This window comes from Numida meleagris, chromosome 3, assembly GCF_002078875.1.
Source record: "Numida meleagris isolate 19003 breed g44 Domestic line chromosome 3, NumMel1.0, whole genome shotgun sequence".
In the NCBI taxonomy this organism is placed as follows: Eukaryota; Metazoa; Chordata; class Aves; order Galliformes; family Numididae; genus Numida; species Numida meleagris.
The window spans coordinates 16,705,336-16,726,219 of NC_034411.1; the positions used below are offsets into that span (position 1 = coordinate 16,705,336).

Here is a 20,884-nt window from a genome sequence, read left to right on the forward strand (position 1 = left end):
TTCTCCTCTCATGGCTTTATTAGGGTTCATACGTATATTTGAACAGCTTGTCTGTCAGGTTTCTGAGATAGTACACATACAACTTGCACTAATCCTGCTTTGCCCCTAGGTGAGCTCCAGCTGCAGAGGTCACTTCCACGTGACTGTGCAGAACTCCCACCATGAGCATGTCTGGGTTGGTGCTGGTGGGGTCCAGCTGCACGGCAAAGCGCGTGTGGCTGGGAGGGGGCTGGTTTCTGTGTCCTTACCTGTGTGTGCAGCATGCCTGGCGTGGAGCCGCTGTGGAGTACTCTTGGATAGTAGTAGCCAGAAAGGGACTTTTCCTCAGTCAGAATACCCTGTTGTATTTTGGAGGGCTGTCAGCCCTTTGAGACCTCAAAGCAGAGCAGCATTTTGTAGAACTCCCCCGCTGAGCCTGCAGGTAGCTGCTGCTCCCAGCAGGGACCCCATCACAACCCCACCACGATAACTTCATACCCTTTTCAGGACGCACCTGCCCAGTGGCACCAGCTCACGTATGGGAATGTGACCAGGGTCGTTTCAAAGTGCAAGGGTTGAAGAGAAAACCGAGGTGAGAAAGCACCCACCAGCTCCAGGGGTGGCTTTGCTCCCACTGTCTCAGCAGTGCCGAGATGGCCACACTGAAGTGAGGACCCCAGCCAGGCCTCTGCTGCCCCGTGGGAAGAAACCCCATCTAAATGCAGGCCTGGTGGATTTTGTCTGGGCTACATAAAGAGAATGTGTTTCATTCCATTTGTACAGCAATAGAATATATTTAACTTAAAAAAAAAAAAAAAAGAGAGAGAGAGAGAAAATCCACAGTATCAAAACACAGCACATCACAACCAAACAGTCGGCAACATCAGTGGGCACAGAAGCCCTCCTCCCTGACCGCAGGGGTCAGGTCGGGCACCAGCACAGAAACAGAATGCAGGCTGAATGTCAGGGCACCAGCACCAACTCCATATAGGGAGCAGATGATGCACGCAGGCATCAGTTCCCTCGTCACTCGGGCGGAAGCATACCAAGGGAGTGCTGCTGCCCTCTGGGTGAGCGCAGGGAGAGGTCACAATTACAGATGGTGGGGAGGAAGGATAGCTGGCAGGTGGTGCGGGCTCCTGCCGGGCTCGTTGCAGTTATCCCAGCTCATCTGGTGCCGTGGTCACTGGGGGTGGTATGCAGGTGGACTGGAAATGCCGAGTTCCAGGTAGGATAACCAATTCCAAAACTGCCTGAAAGTGAGTAGTGTGCACGAACGCAGAGAAACGTCAGCTGGGAACCACGGGGATGCATCGCCACTGAGTGCTTGGGAGAAGCCTCCACTTTAGGCTGGAAGGAACATTAGGTCTGTCTGCGTTTATGGCTCTTCTCAGGCCATTCTAAGTGCCAATGAAGTGTTGGTGTTGACATGTAGAACGTTTTGTTCGGGCTGAGCACTTCAAAAAAGAAGTGTACTCATGGGACAAAGCCCTGTGCAGTGCCCCGTGGTGCTGTGCAGTGGTAGGGTGAGAGGAGGCTCTGCTGGCTGAGCATGTGCATGGGTCATTCCAAAAAGATGAGAATGCATCACCAGGATGGAACAAAGCTGCCCCTGGAGAGTGTGGGCACTGTGAGACTTCATGTGTGGGCTTCCCTGAGGTGGAGCCCTGTGTAACAGCTCCCGCAGCACAGAGGCTGTGCCAGGGAGCAGTGTCCAGCAGATGCAAAAGGTCTGTAGTGAAATGTGTGGCAGCTGATGCACATGGACAGGAACATGTGATTTCTTGGGATTTGGGCAGGACAGCGAGCATTTTCCATGGCTCTTTTTCTGTGATAAATACAAACCGGCAACACCAACAAATTCATCAACATTTCTGTGCTCCCCCCATTGCAGTGGTTCAGCTGATCCAGAGAGAAGCTACATGATAACTCATCGCAAATTCAGAAAAGTGTTTGTTTGGTCTCTACCTGACAGTGCTTCCCGACAAGCAGTAAAGCAGCGTTTCAGCCTGGTTGAAACTGTTTCATTACAGCCCTTTTTGAAAAACATGGTTTTCACAATCAGAAAAGAGCAGCAGAAAATAGTTTGTTGCTGGCTGATGGTGGCAAAGCAGTTGCAGTCTTCACAACTTACTATTGCTCTTTAGCTGTAACACTTGCACCTAAAACATTTATACTCACAAAGCAAAGGATGATATCGAGCCAGCTCAGTGCCACATGTCTTAGTCCTGGTCGGCAGCTGGATCGTGTGCAGAGATCAGCAAGAAGCACGGTCACAGCCTTCTGGTGTTTGCTGCACCAAAACCATGAAGGGAGGCAGAGAGGAATATTCTGGTGGAAGCATCAGCTGATGTGTGCGGAGAGGAGGGGGCCGGGGCCCTACTCCCGCAGGCACAAATGAGGCCTCCAGCACGCAACGTGCACCTGTGTCAGGGGAGGCATGAAGGTGCCAGGTGATTCTTCTGGCCCTAAAAAATAATGAAAAGCACTGCTTAGGAGAGAGAGCTTCAGAGCAGCACTTTCACCTGTGCTTCCATTGCATTGCTTTGCTCACCAGCATGTGAGCTGTGGTTCCTATCCCTGTGCGGGAGGAGATTTTACAGCTCTACCCTATAAATGCCTTCTCTCCTTTGGTCAGATCTGCCTGTCCCTGTGCTGAAGGGAACTGTGGGCCAGGGGCCATGCTCTGGGGAAATGTGAACTCAGGCTTCAGCATCGCCTGAGCCCTGCTGCTGTTCCAACTGGGCTGCAGTGTGCGGGGTGAAGGAAGGACAGGAGCCTCAGGACACACAGGAGCTTAGGCTATCCTAACTGCAGCCCTCAGCTTGTTCCTTGAGGACCACACAACTGCTCCTGGCTCCTGCAGGGCCTCTGAAAGGAGCAGTTTTTACTGCAGCAGTGGAATGGCCACTGAATATTCATATCCTTCTGCAAATGAATTCATCCTTGTGGGCACCGAAACACGTTGTTCCTGGGTGATACTTGGCTGCTTTCTTGCTGCCCAAGTTTCAACCTCGGGAAGGGCTTCTGTACCTTAAGGTTTTATCTGGCTGCTTTATAACACCAGGGTGATCCTGAGGACCTCATCTCTTGGCTTTAGAGCAGGCTGCTCCCAGATCGCTTCTTTCCTAGTGCAACCTGCAGCTCATTCATTTGGCATGGATTTCGCAAGCACTGCTGCTGTGCACAGTGTGGAGGTGGGACAGCTGTGCTGCCTTTCCTCCTAAGCACACTCCAGCCCAGATTAACGAGAAGCAGCAGTTGGCAGCTGTCTTCCCAAGAGCCCACTTCACTGCTGCCTGCAGGTGGAGAGGCTTACTGTAAATAGCTGGACCTGTGGAATATCAGTTTACATATAACCTGAAGGCTCTTTCATAGATCCATTTTCTTCTTGTTTGTATCTTATCCTCTTGCTAATCATGTGCCCCAAGAGCCATAGGCCACAGACCACAGGCACCCCCAGACGCGCAACCCCCAGGCCCCAGGCACTTACCGCAGGTAGCAGAGCAGAGCTGCCATGTCAGCCGGTACCGTGGGTCGCACTGCAGGGATCCATTTCCAGAGCAAGGAGACACTGCCAGCACGTCCCTTCCAGGGGAAGGGGAAGAAAAGAAGCCTTTACAGCAGGAGCTTTTGGCAGCATGGAGTGCTCTGCTTGCTGCCAGCGGGAGCCTCCTGAGGCCAGTGGGAGCAGGTGCTTGCATGGTGCCAGTGGATTGAAGGAGGGCATGGCCCAGCTCAGTTCAGCAGTACAACGCGATTTACAGGGAGCACATTTCTCAAGACATTCGCAGTGATATAGCTTCGCCGAGCATCATAAATACACAGCAGAGGAGGCTGGGCTGAGCCCTCTGTTGCCACAAAGCAGTCAAGAATGGCTTCTTGGAGGGGAAAAATTGTACAACTTGTTTGCTTTTACAGACTGTACACGTATCTATTAATAGCTCCTTGGCATTTGATGTTTACAGCTGGTTTTCTTTAACAGCGAGCAAAACAGGAGGCAAAATAGCTCTGGCCATTTCCTGCTGGGAGGGCAGACAGCACAGCATCTCCCACCCCCTCAGTGCCACTGCCTGCCCAGGTGCCACCATTCCCAGAGGCCTCCCTCCTCTCGGCACCCTCCTCTTCCTCCTCCTCATCCGCCCACCGTGGGCTCGCTGGGGCCAGTCCCAAGGCGCGGTGCGCTCGCCCCATCTCTGCTGCTCAGTCAGTGCAAGTCTCCCTCGGGTGCTCGGTACCGCCGCTCCGCTGGACAGGCAGGTGGACCGGGGGCAGGCACAAAACAAAAGGAAGAAGAGAGATAAAGGGTAATGAGAAGGTCCGTGGCCCACAGCCGCCCAAGGAAATCGCTCGCCGTGTTTCTCTGAACATACTTGTCCCAGCCACTACAGCTGCTGTGGGATTCCCTGCTCCTTGGAGCCTGTGAGGAGGGGGGGAAGGGAACATGATTAGTGCCAGTCCCTAAGGAAGACCCTCGGTGTGGCCTGCAGCCGGCTGCACCAGGAGCCTGGGGTACCCCTGTGAGGAGACCGGGGGCTGCCGCCTCCCTGCTGCTGGGCGCTGGGACGGCGTGCTGCCCCTTGCTGCCATGGGCACAGCGACCTGAGCACGCAGCCCTGCAGATGCTGGTGGCAGGCACGGTGCCTGGCTTTGCTGCTGTGAGAGGTTCCAGAGTGCTGTGGGTACCTGTGGCTGCAGGGTAAGTAACCTCAGTCCTTCACAGGCTCTCACTGCCTCATTACCCATTTGCTTTGCTTCAGGCCAGCAGAATGAGGTGCTCATGTCAAGGCACAGCAGCAGTGGGGAAAATGGAGCTTTTCAGTAGCAAATCCAGTGCACATCACCACCAAGGTGTGTACAAGCCACTCCTGCAAGGGCTCAAGTATCCTGTCCTACTCACCATGGCTCCTTGGGGCCGGGACCCCGCTGCTTGCTGTCTGGCTGTAGGGACGAAGGGGAGCTGCTGGGGCCAGGAGATAGGAGAGAGAGTAACTACAGCTCTTGTGTGACACTGGGTTTGAGAAAAGAATGGCTTTTTGACACTTTCCCAGCTGGCTGCAATGACCTCACCAGAAGATTTACCTGATTCCTTTATGAGAGAAGCTGGGATTGTAGCAGGACAGGTCTCCTTTTAAAAAGAAAAGAAATACAAAGAACAAACTGTCCTTACTTGCACTGCCTGCAATAGCGAAGCTCTTCCAACCAGCAGTCTTCTAAAAATCTGATGTTTTTTCTTGAATCAAGTAATTAGACTGTAATTTTTGAATTTTGAATTTCAAATAAACCTGAAATTCTGCATCTTAGAAGAATACTTAACTCATTGAGCACTGATGTTTTTAAAGTTTCTTTCCAACCCCCGTGTAAGGCTTCTGTCAGTCCGTTAAAACAGCTGAGCACAAAACACCCACAGGCACCACAACCATTAGCTCGAAGGGACTTGTTGGTGCACTAAGAAGTGGCCTGGCAAATGAGCTTTGCTGCACTCTGGAACACTCCCTGCATACATCCAGCCTTGGCAGCCTAGATCTCCTGCTTGCAATTACTTGTTTGTGCAGCCTTGCCTTTAATAAGATACAATAGAAATCCCTTCAGACTTGCCTCTTGGTTTGCAACTGGCTGGAAGCCAACTGCAATGGCAGAGCTTGTGTCTCTCTTTACATGACCAGAGCAAGCCAAATGAGCTCTCCTTTGCTAAATTTTGTCATTAAAATACTTATCTGTCTTATGAAATAGTTTATATGGGGAAACAGCTACTGCGCTTCTGATGTAGCAATAGGTATTCTGTGCAAAGTAGTGCTCTGTTAGTGTGCCTTTGCAGCAATGCAGTTGAAGTGCAGTTTGGTAAAGCAGTCAGCTCCAGGATCAACGTCTGGCCCTGAATCAAGAACTTAACCATGTTTACTTGAAATTGCACTTCTGTAAATCATTACAAACTTGTGTTTAGAGGCAAAAGGCAACCAACCTGCATGCAGACTGTCTTACCAACGACCTCCCTGGGATTGTGTCCCTGTGCAGGGCTCTCTGAGACCAGAGCAAGGTGCTCCAGAGGAGTCCTCAGGGCACCTGTGCACAGCCCAGGAGACATTTTGACCTGGGTTTGTCTTTCAGCCATAGCAATACACTGAGACCTTCCACCCAGTACCTTGGTGGGCTGGTGCTGGTGCCTCAGGTTTCTCCAATAAGAGCTTAGGCATCCTCTGCTATGGGAGCACTGGAATTTGTGGGCACCCTGCTCTCAGGCTGGGGGTGCTGACTGCAAGCTAGAGGCAATGTCCTTCCTGTGCCCCACAGCCACAGGACAGACGGAGACAGGCAGACAGACACACAGACACCACGGACACGGCTGGATGTCAGCTGGGAGCGGGCAGCACCTGCCCCAGCCAGGCCTGAACTCCTCGCCCCAGCCAGGTGCCCGCTGCTTGCTGGGATCTGCCCTGGGGTGCAAGGCTGAGGAGGAGGAACAGAAAGAAACTTACCTTGTGAAACTTTGATGGTGAACAAAAGGAGGCAAAGGAACATGAAAGAAAGAGAGAGGGAGAAATGTAACTGTAGACAATATATCCAAAACACATGAAGAACCAGAAAAGAATGGATAAATCAGGGCTGTGGAGTAAACAGAGAACATCTTTTCTACAACCGAACATTCACACCGGGGCTAAACCTTGTCAAGGCTCTATTTATCTAAGATCTTCGTGTTTGAATTGGATCATTTTTGTTTGGGGGTTCTTGTATAGAGAGCACAGGGGAATCCTCGTCTGTCTTTGAGGTTCCCGTCCCTAAGCTGAATGCCTCCAAGGCCAAGAGGTTACATTGCTTCTCCTCAGTGGCATTGCCATTGCATGGGCTGGACAGAAAAGGAATGGCCTAAGAGATGGTGTATGCTGTGCACTGTTCATAGTCCTACAGCCAGGAAAACTACACCTGATGGATTCTCTCCAGACTGGCTGCTAAGTTTGCTCGTACCCACAGGCAACTCATGACTGCTGTGTATCTTGGCCTGGCTGGGTACTGCTGTCTAGGCCTGGACCTAATATTCATCAACTATGGCGAGAACGTACCCTACCACAGCAGCATCTGGTAGAAGACCACAACAAATGTTATTTCACCTACCTACCTTGGGCACAGTCTGGGGTACAGCTCTATTTAGATTTATAAAAGTAATAATGGTTCTAAGTAAGCAATTTGCCCTCAGAATTTGCTTCGTCTCATGGAGGGTCACCAGTCCTTGGGGGAATACTCTTCTCTTCTGAGTCTCTCAAACACTTTCCCTTCTCTTTTCTTAGCAGAGGAACTGCAGAACCTACCCTAGCATGGGCCTTGTACAGAGAAGATGAGCCTTGGTGACACATCCCAAAGTCTCTGGGAGCCAAACCGACAATGCAGTAACCATGCAATCATCTGCTGCTTATGGCAAGGTCTAAGCAACACAATTAGCAAAGGAGTGACAAGTGGGCGGTACTAGCACAGGTAATTTCTTACTACTGGTTGTCAGTGAATCTTGGAGAGGCCAAGGGTTGCTGCAGCAGGAGTCCCCATCCTCTGAAGCCGCAGGTGACAGTGCCTTCTCTCAGCCATGGGCACAGCCACACGCACCTAACTGAGAGGGCGGAAGGTGAGCAAGGGCTTCCTTCAAAGGCCACACTTGACTTCTGCATTGTGTTCATCAGAGGTGCAACAATGCCTGGACAAATACTCCCTGACTTCTGTCCCCTGAGCCAGACAGGACTCAGGGAGGGCACAGTGCTGTAGCTGCTCACAGGATATCTGTGGCTTACTGCAGGGAGGTGAGTCCAGCTTATTTTTTTCCAAAAGAATAAGGGGCTGCTTTTCCATCTACCTTTACTTTCAGATAGCAGGTAAAACGAAGAGCTGTTCCCAAAGCCATATGCTTGGTAACATTTTTCAGACCGTTTCTTCAATTAGTCAGGATCCCACCTGAACCCTGACCCTGTTCTTGATGGGCCTGCTGCTTGCCCACACCATCATCCAGTCCTGAATGAAAAGACTGAACAAAACTAGTTTCAGGAGGGGCCTTACAAAATATCTGTCTTTGTAGCTTCTGTTTCAGAGTGAATTAAAGAAAAATGTATTCAGAGAACTGCTCTCAACTCTTTCACACAGACCATGTCTCCTGGCCTGCTTGGAAGAGTGCTGTGTGACAGAATATCTATGTCTGAAAGTCAAGATGCATGTCTGATTGTCTTCTCAGTTCACATCATGAATTCCGCTGCCACAGAATGGAATGAGGCCAGTTTGACACAGCTTGTTCTTGACAAACCCAGGCTGACTCTCGCTTTATTTCTTTTTATTTCCTAAATGCATGCAAGTCATCCATTTGATTACTTGTTCCAGGAACTGAAGTGCACCTGATTGACTTATAATTCCTCTCATTTTCCCCCTCATTAAAGCCAGACAGCATGACTTTATCCTCAAGGCTCCCCTCTTGGACCGGGCTCTGGCAGGGTTCCTCTCTCAGTGGTGAGAACTAGGGAGCCCTAGGAAGGGGAGAACTGCAACCAGCCTCCCTAGCTGCGCCCAGCACTCTGTCAACCAACAACACAAGCATGCTTTGCAGCACGGGCTCTGCCTGGAACTGATCCCTCACAGCATGGAAATCCAGAGCAAAGGCCCTCCAGCCAGTTTGTCTGTGATACCACATGCGTTGCCTGCCCTTTAGCCCACCAAAATCATGCTACCTGAACGTATGGCGCTGTCATGGGGATGCACAGACTCAGCCATTTAATGGTGAGGAAGTCTAGAGGTAGGCATTGCTTCAGTGTCTTTTAACTCCTCTGCAGCCAAATGCAGACTCAAGTTTCAACAGTTTATGGGTTTAGCCCAACAAATCACAAACAACTTGTTTCTACTCTTAAGCAAACCAAACCCAACCACGGCAAAATATTTTGCGCGGCAGTGTTTTTACATGGAATGTCTTATTTCTTGCACTCAAAACCTTATTTCATTTTTTAATGACTCTGTTTTGGTGGGGTTTGGTTTTGCTTTGTTTTGTTTCAACATGAAAACAAACACAAAAGAAACCCAAACCATTTCACTTCATCCCTGGCACACTGTTTGATTCAAGTGAGAACAATTGATCACTTCTGTTTTCTGCTTTGATGGAAAAACTACGTTTTCTTTTTTCCTCCATTAACCAAGAGCTGCTTTACTTATCCATGATTTCCTCTGTATTGCAAAGAACTGTACTGTATTGTAAAGAACCTAACTATTTAATGAGGCAGCAAGAAACTGCTGAAGGCTGCAACTTGTCCGGTTATATACAGCTGGTTATCATGAAGCACGTAGGTTCCACTTGCCCTTCTCTTCTAGCAGAGGAAGCTGGATAAAGCTGTAAATTTTTCCCCAGCAATCATCCTGGAAAATCAGGTGGAGCCTCCTTAAAGCCAGCCGCCTGCTCAGCTTATGTGTGTCTGTGTCATACACAAGCAAGACTATGGAGAAAGGAAAGTCACAGTTTCAGCTGCAGCTCTTCATGTGAACAGGTGCTTGCCACTGCAAAACTGGCTTTGCCACCAGTGCCCCACATGCTAAGGATATCCAGCAGAGCAATAGCACTGGTGTGTGTTGGTACGAATACTTAATGACCCAATTACACACAGATTGGGTGGGTTCTTAGAGTCATTCCATAGATAAGGACTCATTCACGTTTTATCCTAAGAAATAGCTCAGACTGCCCCTGACACACAGGGGCATCTGAGATGAAACCTGGCAGCTGGTTTGTGGGGGAAAGCAAAGTGTAGTGCTGCCTGTGTCCTGAGGAAAGCCTTTTGTCTCAATGGCATTCAAGTTTTTAACAACCAACTTTTGCTCTGTGTGAGAATCACCCTGAACTCAGCCTGCAAATTGAGGCTGGCTTAGAAAGCAGCAGATGCTTTGGCAAGTGAGTTTAACCCATGGGTTTGGCAGCTGAAGATGTGCCTGGTCTCCTGCTGTCCTTTCAGTTTCACTCATTTCATTGTTTTGCAGATGCAGGGAGTTTCCTGAGACCCCCCTTCCTCCTCCAGCAGATGTCATCAGCAGAGATGACTATGTGGAGCCCTTTCAAACTAAACAGCAAAACCTCCTTATAAGATGTTCTCCAGGAGCAGCCCTCACTCTGGGAGCTGCTGGTCCCCTTGGGCTGGAAGATCCTAGACCCATTCTGTTGGGGCCGTGCCCACCTGCCTCTGCCAGCTTCTGGAATGGGAGCAGTTCTGAAATGGGATGCAACCAGCACTATGAGTTACCAGCAGCCTCACCTCCAAAATCAGAAGCAGCCACCTTTATTCTCTGCTGTGTGATAGAAAATGATCCTCCATTTCACACCAGTGAAAGTCTTTAGCAGGTAAAGTGACAGAGTTTGGGTTCTAGACTGGCAATATGTGGTTAACAAACTGGGTGACCTAACTTATGTATGCTCTATGAAAGATTCTTCTCTTCTTCCCCCAGACTAATGTTTCAGATCCTTAAAGGGTGTAGGAGAGTTCCTTCCAGGAATAGCTCAACAGTCCTGTTCAGCCTAAGAACGTGATGGAACACTGAAAAAAAGCCTTTGGATAAATAGATTTGGGGAAGGATGGAAGGTCCTACAGTATCCAAAGGGCTTTTCTACATCGTGGGAGAGGTGGGGGTTGGGCCATGAGGGAAAAAGGGCTTTCCTGTTCAAAGCCACACATCAGTGCAACCAGGGAGGAAGGGCTCCAGGCAACAGAGCTTGCAGTGCTGAGGTCCTCACCCCTTCCTGCACTTTTAATGTTTTAGAAAGGAACAGAAGATTCTAAACTGCATGGTGGCTTGGGAGGCTTCCAGATGGTGCAACAGGGCAGCCTGAGTATGAGTGTCCCTAACCACTCCCACAGCTCTTCTGCCTGCCGTTTCTCATGAGCTTGCAGAGCACATCCTGTGGCTCTTGCACCCTACAGAGCTGTGTGGGGGCTGCAGGGGCATTAGTGGTGTCTCAGCAATGTAAGGCATATGGAGTGGGAATTGCACTGTACTTACTTGCAAGAATGACCATGTCCATCCCCCAAAATATACTCATAATCCAGCCGACCATCACAATTGCTGTCAGGATCTGGATCAGCGCAGCAGCAATGTTCAGCCAGAAGACACAGCATATGTGCCTGTCAGGGAGGTCAGTCCGGGCTCCACACAGCACAGTGAAAGCTGATACAAACGTTCCTATGAAGAAAGCAGCCAGAAAACATAGTGAAGCCACAGATTGATGCCAGCTTTCTTCCTCTAAACCTGCTTTCCAGAGCATCTTGCTCCAATTGCTGTGCTGGAAATTAGCAAACACTCTACAAGAGGATAAATGGAAGCACATATTTTCTCCACAGAAGCTCTAAAAGGGAAATTTCTACCCAGACTTACATCTCTACTGGCTGTACAAAGCAGTACATCTCATTTCATGGACATACGTCTTTGAAAACTGTCAGTCTGATACTGCTCCTGAATACCGCTCCAGAAGGAGCATACTTAAAAAAGTGGTGCTGCTGAGGCATTGCAGCCAGGCTCACCTGGTGCTGCAGACCCTGCCTCCACCAGAGCCAAACTTCCAAAACTTTCACACACCCCCAAGATTTCCTAAAACAATTCAAATGAATAAACTCATCCATGTGTGAAAGTAAAAGTTTGGGAGAAGGAGAACACAGCAGAAATTACAAAGATTTTTCCTGAATTTAGCACATTGGTTGAGCCTGAGCATTTATTTGCAGCTGACGTTCTGTTTCCATGGATAGCTGAGAGCACAGTTTGGGGAAGCCTCATAGTACCCACAGCCAACCTGCAGCAACACACAGCATCTGCAAAGAACAGAAGAAAATGCTACTGACACCCATAGTATATGAGCTGTTGGTCAGGAGATTGCATTACCTGATCTAAGTACGCATTTCAACACTTCTTATCATTATACTTTGTCTTTCTATTTTTTTAAGTCTAAATACAGCGTTGCCAAGGTAGGTGCAAAGGTGTGGTGTGGTTTGTGCTGGATAACCCAATTCTGTGAAAGTTTCTTTGGTGAATGTTTGGAATTGCAAACCCTGCAGAACAGTGTCCAGTGGTTTCTATGAACTTGCCCTTTTCTCTTTGCAAGAGCAGGAACACGTGAACAACCTCTGAGATGTGAATGAGTGAGCTCATCTTTGATGTACACCAGTGCCTTACTGAACTCTGGGGAAGAAGGGAGTCACTTGGCTTGACTGCAGGTGGCAGGAAACGCTCAGCCTGCATCCGTCCTGCAGACTGCAGCAGCCAGACAGAGCGGAAGGCTCTGCCGAGGAGCAAAACGACATTGTCCTGCCCTGCCAGGATGGTGGGACACACGCACTCTGCTGCTGCTATCATTTCTTACTCAGCGGGTCACAAGGAGAACAGGCAGTTAACATGCTAGGAAGGCTGCCTACAGCCTATTTTTAATATCACCATCTTCTGCAGCCTTCCGCTCCAGCATACTCCTAACACCCCACCAGCTCCCCAAACCCGCATGCCTTCTTGCTACCGGCCTCTCATCCTCCCACCCACCCGCTCTGTGCTGCAGCCAGCACGCAGCAGCCGTGCCGCAGCATTGCAGCGGGGCACAGTGGGAGGCAGCCCTATGGCCCGGCACTGCTGGCAGGCTGCCCGATGGGGTGGGGAGAAGAAAAGGGGGAATGGCTTTAATCCCAAAGGGTGTTGCATCAGCCATCCCGCTACTCGCTGAGTGAGAGGTTTGTTGTTTGCTCGCTGGCTTTCGCACCTTCTATGTGGGATCTGAGTGACATGGCTTAGTGGACATGGTGGACTAAGTTAACTTAGTGGTCTTTCCAACCTTAATGATTCTATGACGATGATTATCCCAGATCTCTGCCCTGCTTTACCCACCTTATTTTCTTTCATGGTTTCTTCAAACTAGAAGGAAGACTGGAATATTCCCCAGTGCATCTGAAACAGTTCTCTGCAAAGTTACACTGTACCACAGCCTGGGATTAAATACGGACTGAGGCAGAGTCAGAAACTGGGTGTTCGTGTTTTCCCATCAGGACTCTAAATCTTGCCAAATGGCAATGCATTGCTGTTTTTAAAATGGAAATGAAAATCTTTCCTTCTCACCTTTCCTTTGCTCTTCCAAGATGTGTTACAAAAAAGGTTGTAAAGGAGCAATAACTCTTAAGAAACAGCCTCAATTCCTTCCAGTGAAGCTTTTAATATTTTTACATCATTAGAGTGAGGTGCTGAATTAGCTGATGAGTCCCTTACATACAGCAGTGACTAAGCTAATAATGTCTTATCCCATTCCAAAGGGAACAAAGCAAACAAGGCAGCTAAGTGTCCCTGTCTGGAGGGAGAACTGATACAGAAACTGGGGTTTTCTCAGGAACCTTGGCCTCTGGGTTCCCATTCAGACCACTTTCCTGCTCATGGGAGTCAATGCATTTTCTGTAGTAGTTATGATTAGTTAATATTTGGGAGGTGGTTGGCATTTTTGAATCAACCAGCAGATATAAGAAGGAAGCAGTCTTCTTCTAGTCAACGTAGTTTCTTTCTGAGGAAAACATTTTATGTATGTTGCACCAAATCTGGAGAAAATGCACTTCTCTATCCTCAGCTTCACTTCAAAATGTGAGGCAGAAGGAAGTTTTAAACATATTTCCCCTCAAGAAACTCTCTTGGCTCCACATTTCCAAATATGGAAGAGTTTGCAACTGGAAGCACATTCTTGAAGAGGAGGAAGGGAAGCTGCATCTGCTGGTACTGTGTAACCGCGCCAGTTAGGGCCCCCTATCCCAGCTGGGGAGCACCCCTAGCCTGTAGCTTAAAAACTTAGTAAGAAAATTGCAACTGGGATTATGTTGGCCAATTAAACAAGCTATCCAAAAAGATCTCAGGCTGTGAATGTAATAAGTGAACACAAACCGCTAATGCTGCAAGCAAATGAAAGCTAAAAGTCTCTATAGCTGAAATAAGTAAGTTATATGAAGCATTTCTCGTATCTACCCAACAGAAAACAGAAAATAGCCCAAAGCCGGTGCAATCTGGCATTACCCTAAACCATGTGCTTTCTCTATTTAGCTCTGAGTAGGAGCTGACTGCACTAGCAGACATGGTTTGCTTTGTTCCATGGGTGGGAAACAACAGGATAACTCAGAAACTGAGGTTGTGGGTAGGCTGAAGAGTTAGGGCCAGGGCTGAACAGACACCTAGCATGTTAAGAGCTTTTTTTAATTTTTTTCTCTACTAGGAGAAAATTCACAATGAAGGCAAGACACCCTGTAAATATCTGCACCGGCAGGAGAAGACAAAAGACCCGTGAACTGCTGGTTTTCTGGGTCTTATGCTGAGTAGTAAGTGAATCATCCATTAATACAACCTCTCTGGGGACAGAGGGGGAGGTGGTGGAGAAAGGACATCATGTGCCACATAACGAGTCCATTAACTCAGCCAAAGGGCATCAAAGCCTATTGCAAGCACTTGGATGAACCAAACAGCTTGCCTGGCACCAGCAGTCTGCAAGTACGGCTGGCTGGGCTACTGCACAGAGATCAGAGGGAGGTGGGCTTTGCCATTCTGAAGCAGCTCTAGACACCACCACAAAGGGAAAGACAAATGAGGGCAGCACACGCAGCTGCTGGTGGTCATGCTCCCTACCCCACAAGAGTACAAAGGTTGGAGCTAGGGAGGGGCTGAGGAAACACGTTTTCCTTTCCCCTGAAGCCTGGGAGCTATTTAAGACCATCTCCTGTATTACTGTGAGGAAATATGGTGGTAAACAGTTTTTTTTTTTTTTCTCCCTTCTGGAAGCGAACAAACAACCTACGTTTTGACTCAGGAGCAATGTTCTAGGATGCATGCAGCTGCTAGTAAGTGCAAGCAAAAGGAGGGAGAACAGGGAGAGGAATGGCACCTGATGTATCTGTGGGAACAAGGAAGGCTGCAGGATTGATGGTGGGAGATGTAATTAATGAGTGTGTCTTCTGTGGGGGAGGAGAGAGATCTGTGTTGTGCCAGGGGATGCTCTGTGTGGGGACATGTCTAATGTGCCTTTGAATTTTTAAAGTAAAATGATGATTAGCTGTCATTAAACAGTGTTGGAAGCTGTATGAGGCAGATGTTGTGGATCTGCTGAAAAAGAGAGATGCTGGTTCTTGCTTGGGTTAGCCAGAGAATTAGCACAAAATGGGTAATAAGCTTTCAGTTTTCTTGGTGTATTATCTACTGTTTGAGACATCTGGGGGTCCTGAGTGTCCTGAACCCATTTTATACTCCAGTTTGTAAGGCATCATTTCAGCTGGGGAGGCCTCTCATCATTGGTGGCACCAATTAAAATTCTCATCTGTAACCCTCTGGATTATGACAAGAGAAAGAGAGCTACTAAAACTCACAGCTGTCTCTGCAGAAAAGACCGCTCAAACCAGTGTGCCCGTGGCCTTCTCAGCACTACGTGACCTGGGAGCACTGATGCATTTCCGTTGCCTCTAAGGTCTGGGGTTAGTGCTCAGCCCAGGGCGTAGAGATCATCAGGTACACAGCAATTCTTCCCCCATTAGTGGGTATTGGATGGGCTTCTTTTGAAGTCTAAAGAAAGTAGAGGTGGCAAGACAACATGAGGCTGCAGCATCAACAAAAGGTAGGTGTTGCCTGCAGAGGACATGTGAACTGAGTGTCTGTGGTATTCAATAAATTCTTCACCTTGCAATTCACTTCAGTCCAGGAATTAATCTAGAGGTCAATGCAATTATCCTGTTTTCCTCTAGAATTAAAGGTGTTTGAGCTCAGTACTTTAAAAGCAAGCTTGCATGCAGTGAAAAGGGGCTAGGACAGATGAGTGGCTTTCCCAGTTTGAGAGAGAAGAATAGTGGAAACCCTGGACTGCTTAAAATAATGGCAGGTTTGCTTGGTCTCCGTCATCACCTTTTAGAACTGAAAATCCAAATCCCCAAATTCACAAGCTAAGCATAATGAACTACGAGCAAGTAATGCTGTGGCCATGAGCTGTCATGAGGGAAATCAATGGCCTGCAGACACCTGGTGGCAAAGTGGCCCATTGCAAATGCCAGCTGTCACGGACTGCACTGCATGCAGAGCCCAGGCAAGGAAACCGGGAGCGGTGGAGTAGGAGAGGGAGAAGAGGAAAGAGTGGAGGCAGGCAAACGTGACAGAGCCTAGGTGTTGCCATGGAGAGCAGCTCGTGAATTTTCCTCTGTGGCCTGCTATTAAAAATGTATTGCTGAGCTCCTGTCAGCATTTTTTCATCCTTCCGTATAGGAAGGACAGTTGAAGTGAATTCTGACTCTGTACGGTCCTTCTGGACCCACTGCGGACAGAAGTATACGGTAACTTGACAAGTGAAAGCTGTTGTTTGTAGTTCTTGTCTCCACAGGGTTTGTTGTGGCTCTGTCTGCGTAAGGTGAGCGTGATGAAGGATTTGCTTTCTGTTATCCCTAACTATATGAAAAATGCCCAGCACACCCCAAAAAGTTGTACGTTCATGACTGATTTCGACTGCTTCACACTGCCAGCTAGTGCTCTGCATCTGTTTATTAGGTTTGTGTCATGTGGTCTGAACAGACTTGACAGTATTTACGTAGCATCTACAGAAAACAGCTCACATGCATGTAAGAGAGCTCTGCTTTTGTATCAAAAAAGTTTTTTTTCTCATTTTTAGTATTTTGCAAAAAAAAAAAACTCTACCTTTTAGTAGAGCTAACAGAAACTTTCAAAAACAGGCTGCAACCAACTTTCATTGGTGGCTTTCTTGTTTGTTTTCTTTAATTCTGCAGCTCTGCTACATTCTCGACACTTAAAAACACTGTCTTAAGCTGTGAGATATTTTTGAGCTCCTGTATTATCATATTGTTCAATTCTGTTGACTTAATGCTTTAAATTAAACCTGTGCTTGGAGTACTTGAAACTGGAGCATTTCTACTGGGCTGCGCAGCTGGGCCCTGCTGCGTAACCCTCAGCAGCAGAGCACACTTCAGGCTCCTGCCAGAGCTCTGCTGCTGCTGAGCTGCGTGTGCAAGTTGGACCAGCCCAGCTCTCAAACTAAGTTCTTCACTTTGATACAATAAAGTGGTCTCGGAACTGCCACTTCTATTTTGAATACTGCATTATAATGATTTCAACCACTGGAGAGAATTTGACTCCCAAAAGGAAAGGGGAGGTGAGGAATTATAATCACAGACTTATAGGGGTTGGAAGGGACTTCTGGAGATCATCTAGTCTACCTCCCTGCTACAGCAGGTTCCCTGGAGTAGGCTGAACAGGAAAGTGTTGAGGTGGGTATTGAATGTCTCCAAAGGACCTCCTCCTTTGGAGTCTCCACCGCCTCTCTGGGCAGCCTGTTCCAGTGCTCTGTCACTCTCACAGTAGTGTTCAGATGGAACCTCCGATGTTGCGGTTTGTGCCCATTGCCTCTTGTTCTATTGCTGCACACCACTGAAAAGAGCCTGGCCCCAGTCACTTGTCTCCTACACGTAACAAGCAATACTACCAGTCACGTTCCCAAAAAAAAGTAATTGCTTAAGATAAGCTCTTTCTCCCACACTCTCTCCCCACTAGAAGTATAATCCTTTGCCGTACTTCTAAGATAACGTGCTGCAAGGAGAAATTCTTTGCCACTCTTAACTGATGCTCAGATAAATTCCAGAAACATAAATCTGTCATTCATTCCCATTTTCTTCCTGATGCAATGCTAGCACCTTGCTACCTGTTGTCTTCATTTCCTACCATGTTCTGGCTCCTGTATGGGACACTTGAGAACCCCTGGCTGCCCAAGTAGCACCACAGCTGTTGGGTACACCTGTGCTGCTGGTTGTGGTGATGCAAAGAGATGCTCTGCTGCATATAAGTAAGTTGTAACACAGGTACAGCCAGTAATTTAGCAACACCAGGTTGAGCCCCATATATATAAGACCTTGGCTTATTCCTTGTTCACCGCTAGACAGGCTTGGTGAAAGCTAGTGCAGGTCTCCTGTAGTGGCCTGCATTTTGAGGCATGCATTTGCGGGCAACAGGCTGCCTGAACATTACAGACAGGGAGGTCGTATCAGTTATTCCCCTGCCAGGGAAGGGAACTGATACGAAAAGGACTGAGACAGCGCAGCCTTGCTTCTGCGTGATGCTTGCTTTTTTTTTTTTATTTTGCTAATGGAATTAGGAGAGAATTTTCTCCAATTTGCATCCTAATGAAGTATACCAGTATTGAGATGAATAACGCAGTTGGCTTCCAATTGTAATAAACATACAGGAGAACAAAAGGCATGACCAACTTTTATGGCACATGGCTCTTCACTATGAGCTCTTCTTGGATGCGGTCATGCTGTTCTGTAACTTCAGTGAGCAGCTCTATTCTGTGGAAACAACTATTCTCAGTTTTCTCCCTGCTGCCATGCAGGATTTCTTGTATTCATGCCATTCACTGTTAAGCTGGTTGGTTATTCCACTTTGCACTCTCTTCTCTCCCCCCAGCCATGCAGGAACATCAGCTTGTGCTTGGCCATGTCTCCCCTGTCTCAGGGTACTCTGCACCCACTCACTGCATGAGCTCAGGATCCAAGTGCCGGAAGAACCAAGGAGATGGAAACAACCTTTCACTAAAATCTCTAATTTTAAAGATTAGGATCTTAATTCACAATTCTCAAGCACCTCCAGAAATCAGTTTTTAGTTTTCTTGATGTACAGCCAAAAACCAAACAAACCATGAGCCATTCAGTTTATTGCTATCGATATCAAAATAACTTGGATTTGTCTTTTCATCCAAATTTTACCAGCCTGGAACCTTCAAAATCAGACTCTCTGGAGAGAGCCCCTGCTCATTTCAGAGTGTCCCTGAAATCTGCAAGGACAGCTTTTTGGTTTTCTGATACCTCCACTTCCCAAAGAGCCCTGAAAATAAAAGCTAACAGTGGAAAAATAACAGGGAAAATGCAATGACTTCACTAGAACTTTGAGAAAGGCTCTCACCCATGAGTTGAAGTTCATTTTTAATTGTCTATGCCAGGGAAAGCTCTGTCTTGTCAAGTGCAGAGCACAAGTCAGGCATTTGTGACACTCAAGTCTCAACTTCTGGCATAAGGGTTCAAAGTGGTACTCTTGTACTGAATGAAGACAGATCAGACACTCACTTGTTTTCCTGCCTCTACCTTCACACAGTTTAAATAAGTGCCAGTAATGCCCATCTCAGGGTGCTCTATTTTAGCAGGAGAAGAGCAACAATCTAAGAGCAATGTAAAGGTCCATCTGTCCTGTCTGTCTGCACTGAATCAAGCAGCTGCACTTCAAGGCTAGTCTGTACTCATGTTGCCTCCTCCTCTGCTTTTCTGATAACTCTCTTGCAGCTATTTGAGCCCTTTGAAGCTACCTAACAGCAATTGCTCTGCTTGTGGAAGAGCAGATTAACTACTGCCAGGATGTACTTAGCAGTGAGTCTCATCTTGCTGCAATACCCTGGAGTCCTTAACTGTGAAGACAAATCATGTTAATTAGGGACTACTAAGACATAAGACAGAATTAATCTTATGAGAAAGTTAGATGGGGAAGTAGAGCAATTAGAGGTTTTGCTACAGAACTGAAATGGAGGTGTAATAAACTGCACCAGCCTCCAAAATCATGGCAAAGTACAAGCTATCTTTTAAGCAGCAGAAGAATGTAAAACACAAACATGACACAGGTGCTTGGATGCCTGCAGCGATGACAGAAGACAGACACTTTTATCCAGGAAACTCAGTGCATGCATTTTGTGAGCTGAAGTGTCTCAAGTGGGGACTTAAAGATGATATGGTGGAGTTGCACTCTGTGGCCTGGAGTTGTGGTCTTGCTCCCAGGAGTCTGAGAAATGATTTGGGAGACCAGAATTCAGTCCTACTCAGATTTACTACTGCTTGCTAACCAATTCTGAACCTGTAGTTTTATTCTTGTAGTAACATAATTAGGATGTTAATTTTACCACTTTCAACTGTTTCTTAAGTAACATATTACAAAAGAGAAAGTCCCAAACTTTTTGAGGCTTCTTTTCTTTAAATAAATAAGATGATATGCAATAAGGAAGCACCAGTTTAATTTCTGTTTTCTCTATCCTCCTCATTTCAGTTCTGGTACTTAGGAATCAAAATAAGACTCTATTTTCCTAGGAGCCATCTCAAACTACCTTGGTTTCTGTAGGGGAACTGTTAGGTCACGGCTTGAACTGGTGATTGAGCACCTGGGGAAGGGGTGTGGCTGGCCTGGGAAGCACAGGCAAGTATATAAACACAGTGTTTGCGCCTGTGCTCCCCATATAGCCGGAAGGGGGTGGACCTACGGTGGAGTGACTCTGGGCTCTATATATGGGCCAGCTGCTGAAGGGAGAGCATCTCTTGGACCTGGGCTGTTTCCTGAGGAGGAGTGCTGGGTGGAACTCACAGCTGGGTGAGTTCAGCTCTTCTTTCTGTATTTGACTGTTGGTCTACCTGCAAGTACTTGGCCTGGTATTGCCAAGAACCTGTCAGGAGCAATTTTGTTTCTTTGTGAGCAGAACAGTTTCTTTCTCCAGAGTCATGTCCTCTTGTCAGCACAAAACTAACTGCTCGTGAACGTAAGACACTTAATGACTTTCAATTTATTCTTGAGGTGCTATTCTCGTTCTTAAACATCAGATGCAATTATTCCCTTAGCAATTGGTACTCCCGAGGAGGAAGCATGCTTATAAGTTGCTAATTATGCCAAAACAGGTGGGCATCAAGTATACAACTCCAGCCCTTCGATGTTGCCCCCTGGGTGCATGTGTGCTCATATCAAACAGCTTCTGAGAGGGGCTTTCTTTGTTCTAAGTTGAATAGCACTTTATATCAAAGACTGTCATTGCTTTAATAGAAATATTTAAAAGAAGTATTGATTTGGATAAAATCATCATTTCTGCAGTATCTAGCTACTCTTGTCTGAAAGCAAAGCT

The 20,884-nt window shown here is 47.6% G+C and overlaps 1 protein-coding gene across 6 annotated transcripts in view; it reads right to left on the bottom strand.

Moving 5' to 3' along the window:
* Nucleotides 487-20,884, bottom strand: part of STUM (stum, mechanosensory transduction mediator homolog) — a 39,984-nt gene continuing 19,586 nt past the window's right edge. Inside the window, exons 2-5 of one of the 6 annotated variants that reach the window (XM_021389437.1) lie at nucleotides 10,978-11,157; nucleotides 6,456-6,464; nucleotides 3,473-4,227; nucleotides 487-2,447 (exon numbers count right to left, since the gene is read on the bottom strand). In XM_021389437.1, coding sequence (XP_021245112.1) covers nucleotides 4,187-4,227; nucleotides 6,456-6,464; nucleotides 10,978-11,157 — 230 coding nt within the window. In that variant the 3' untranslated portion in view covers nucleotides 487-2,447; nucleotides 3,473-4,186. Of the gene's footprint in view, nucleotides 2,448-3,472; nucleotides 6,465-10,977; nucleotides 11,158-20,884 lie in introns of all 6 variants that reach the window. The other 5 variants (XM_021389438.1, XM_021389436.1, XM_021389435.1 and 2 more) reach the window with 5 other exon arrangements.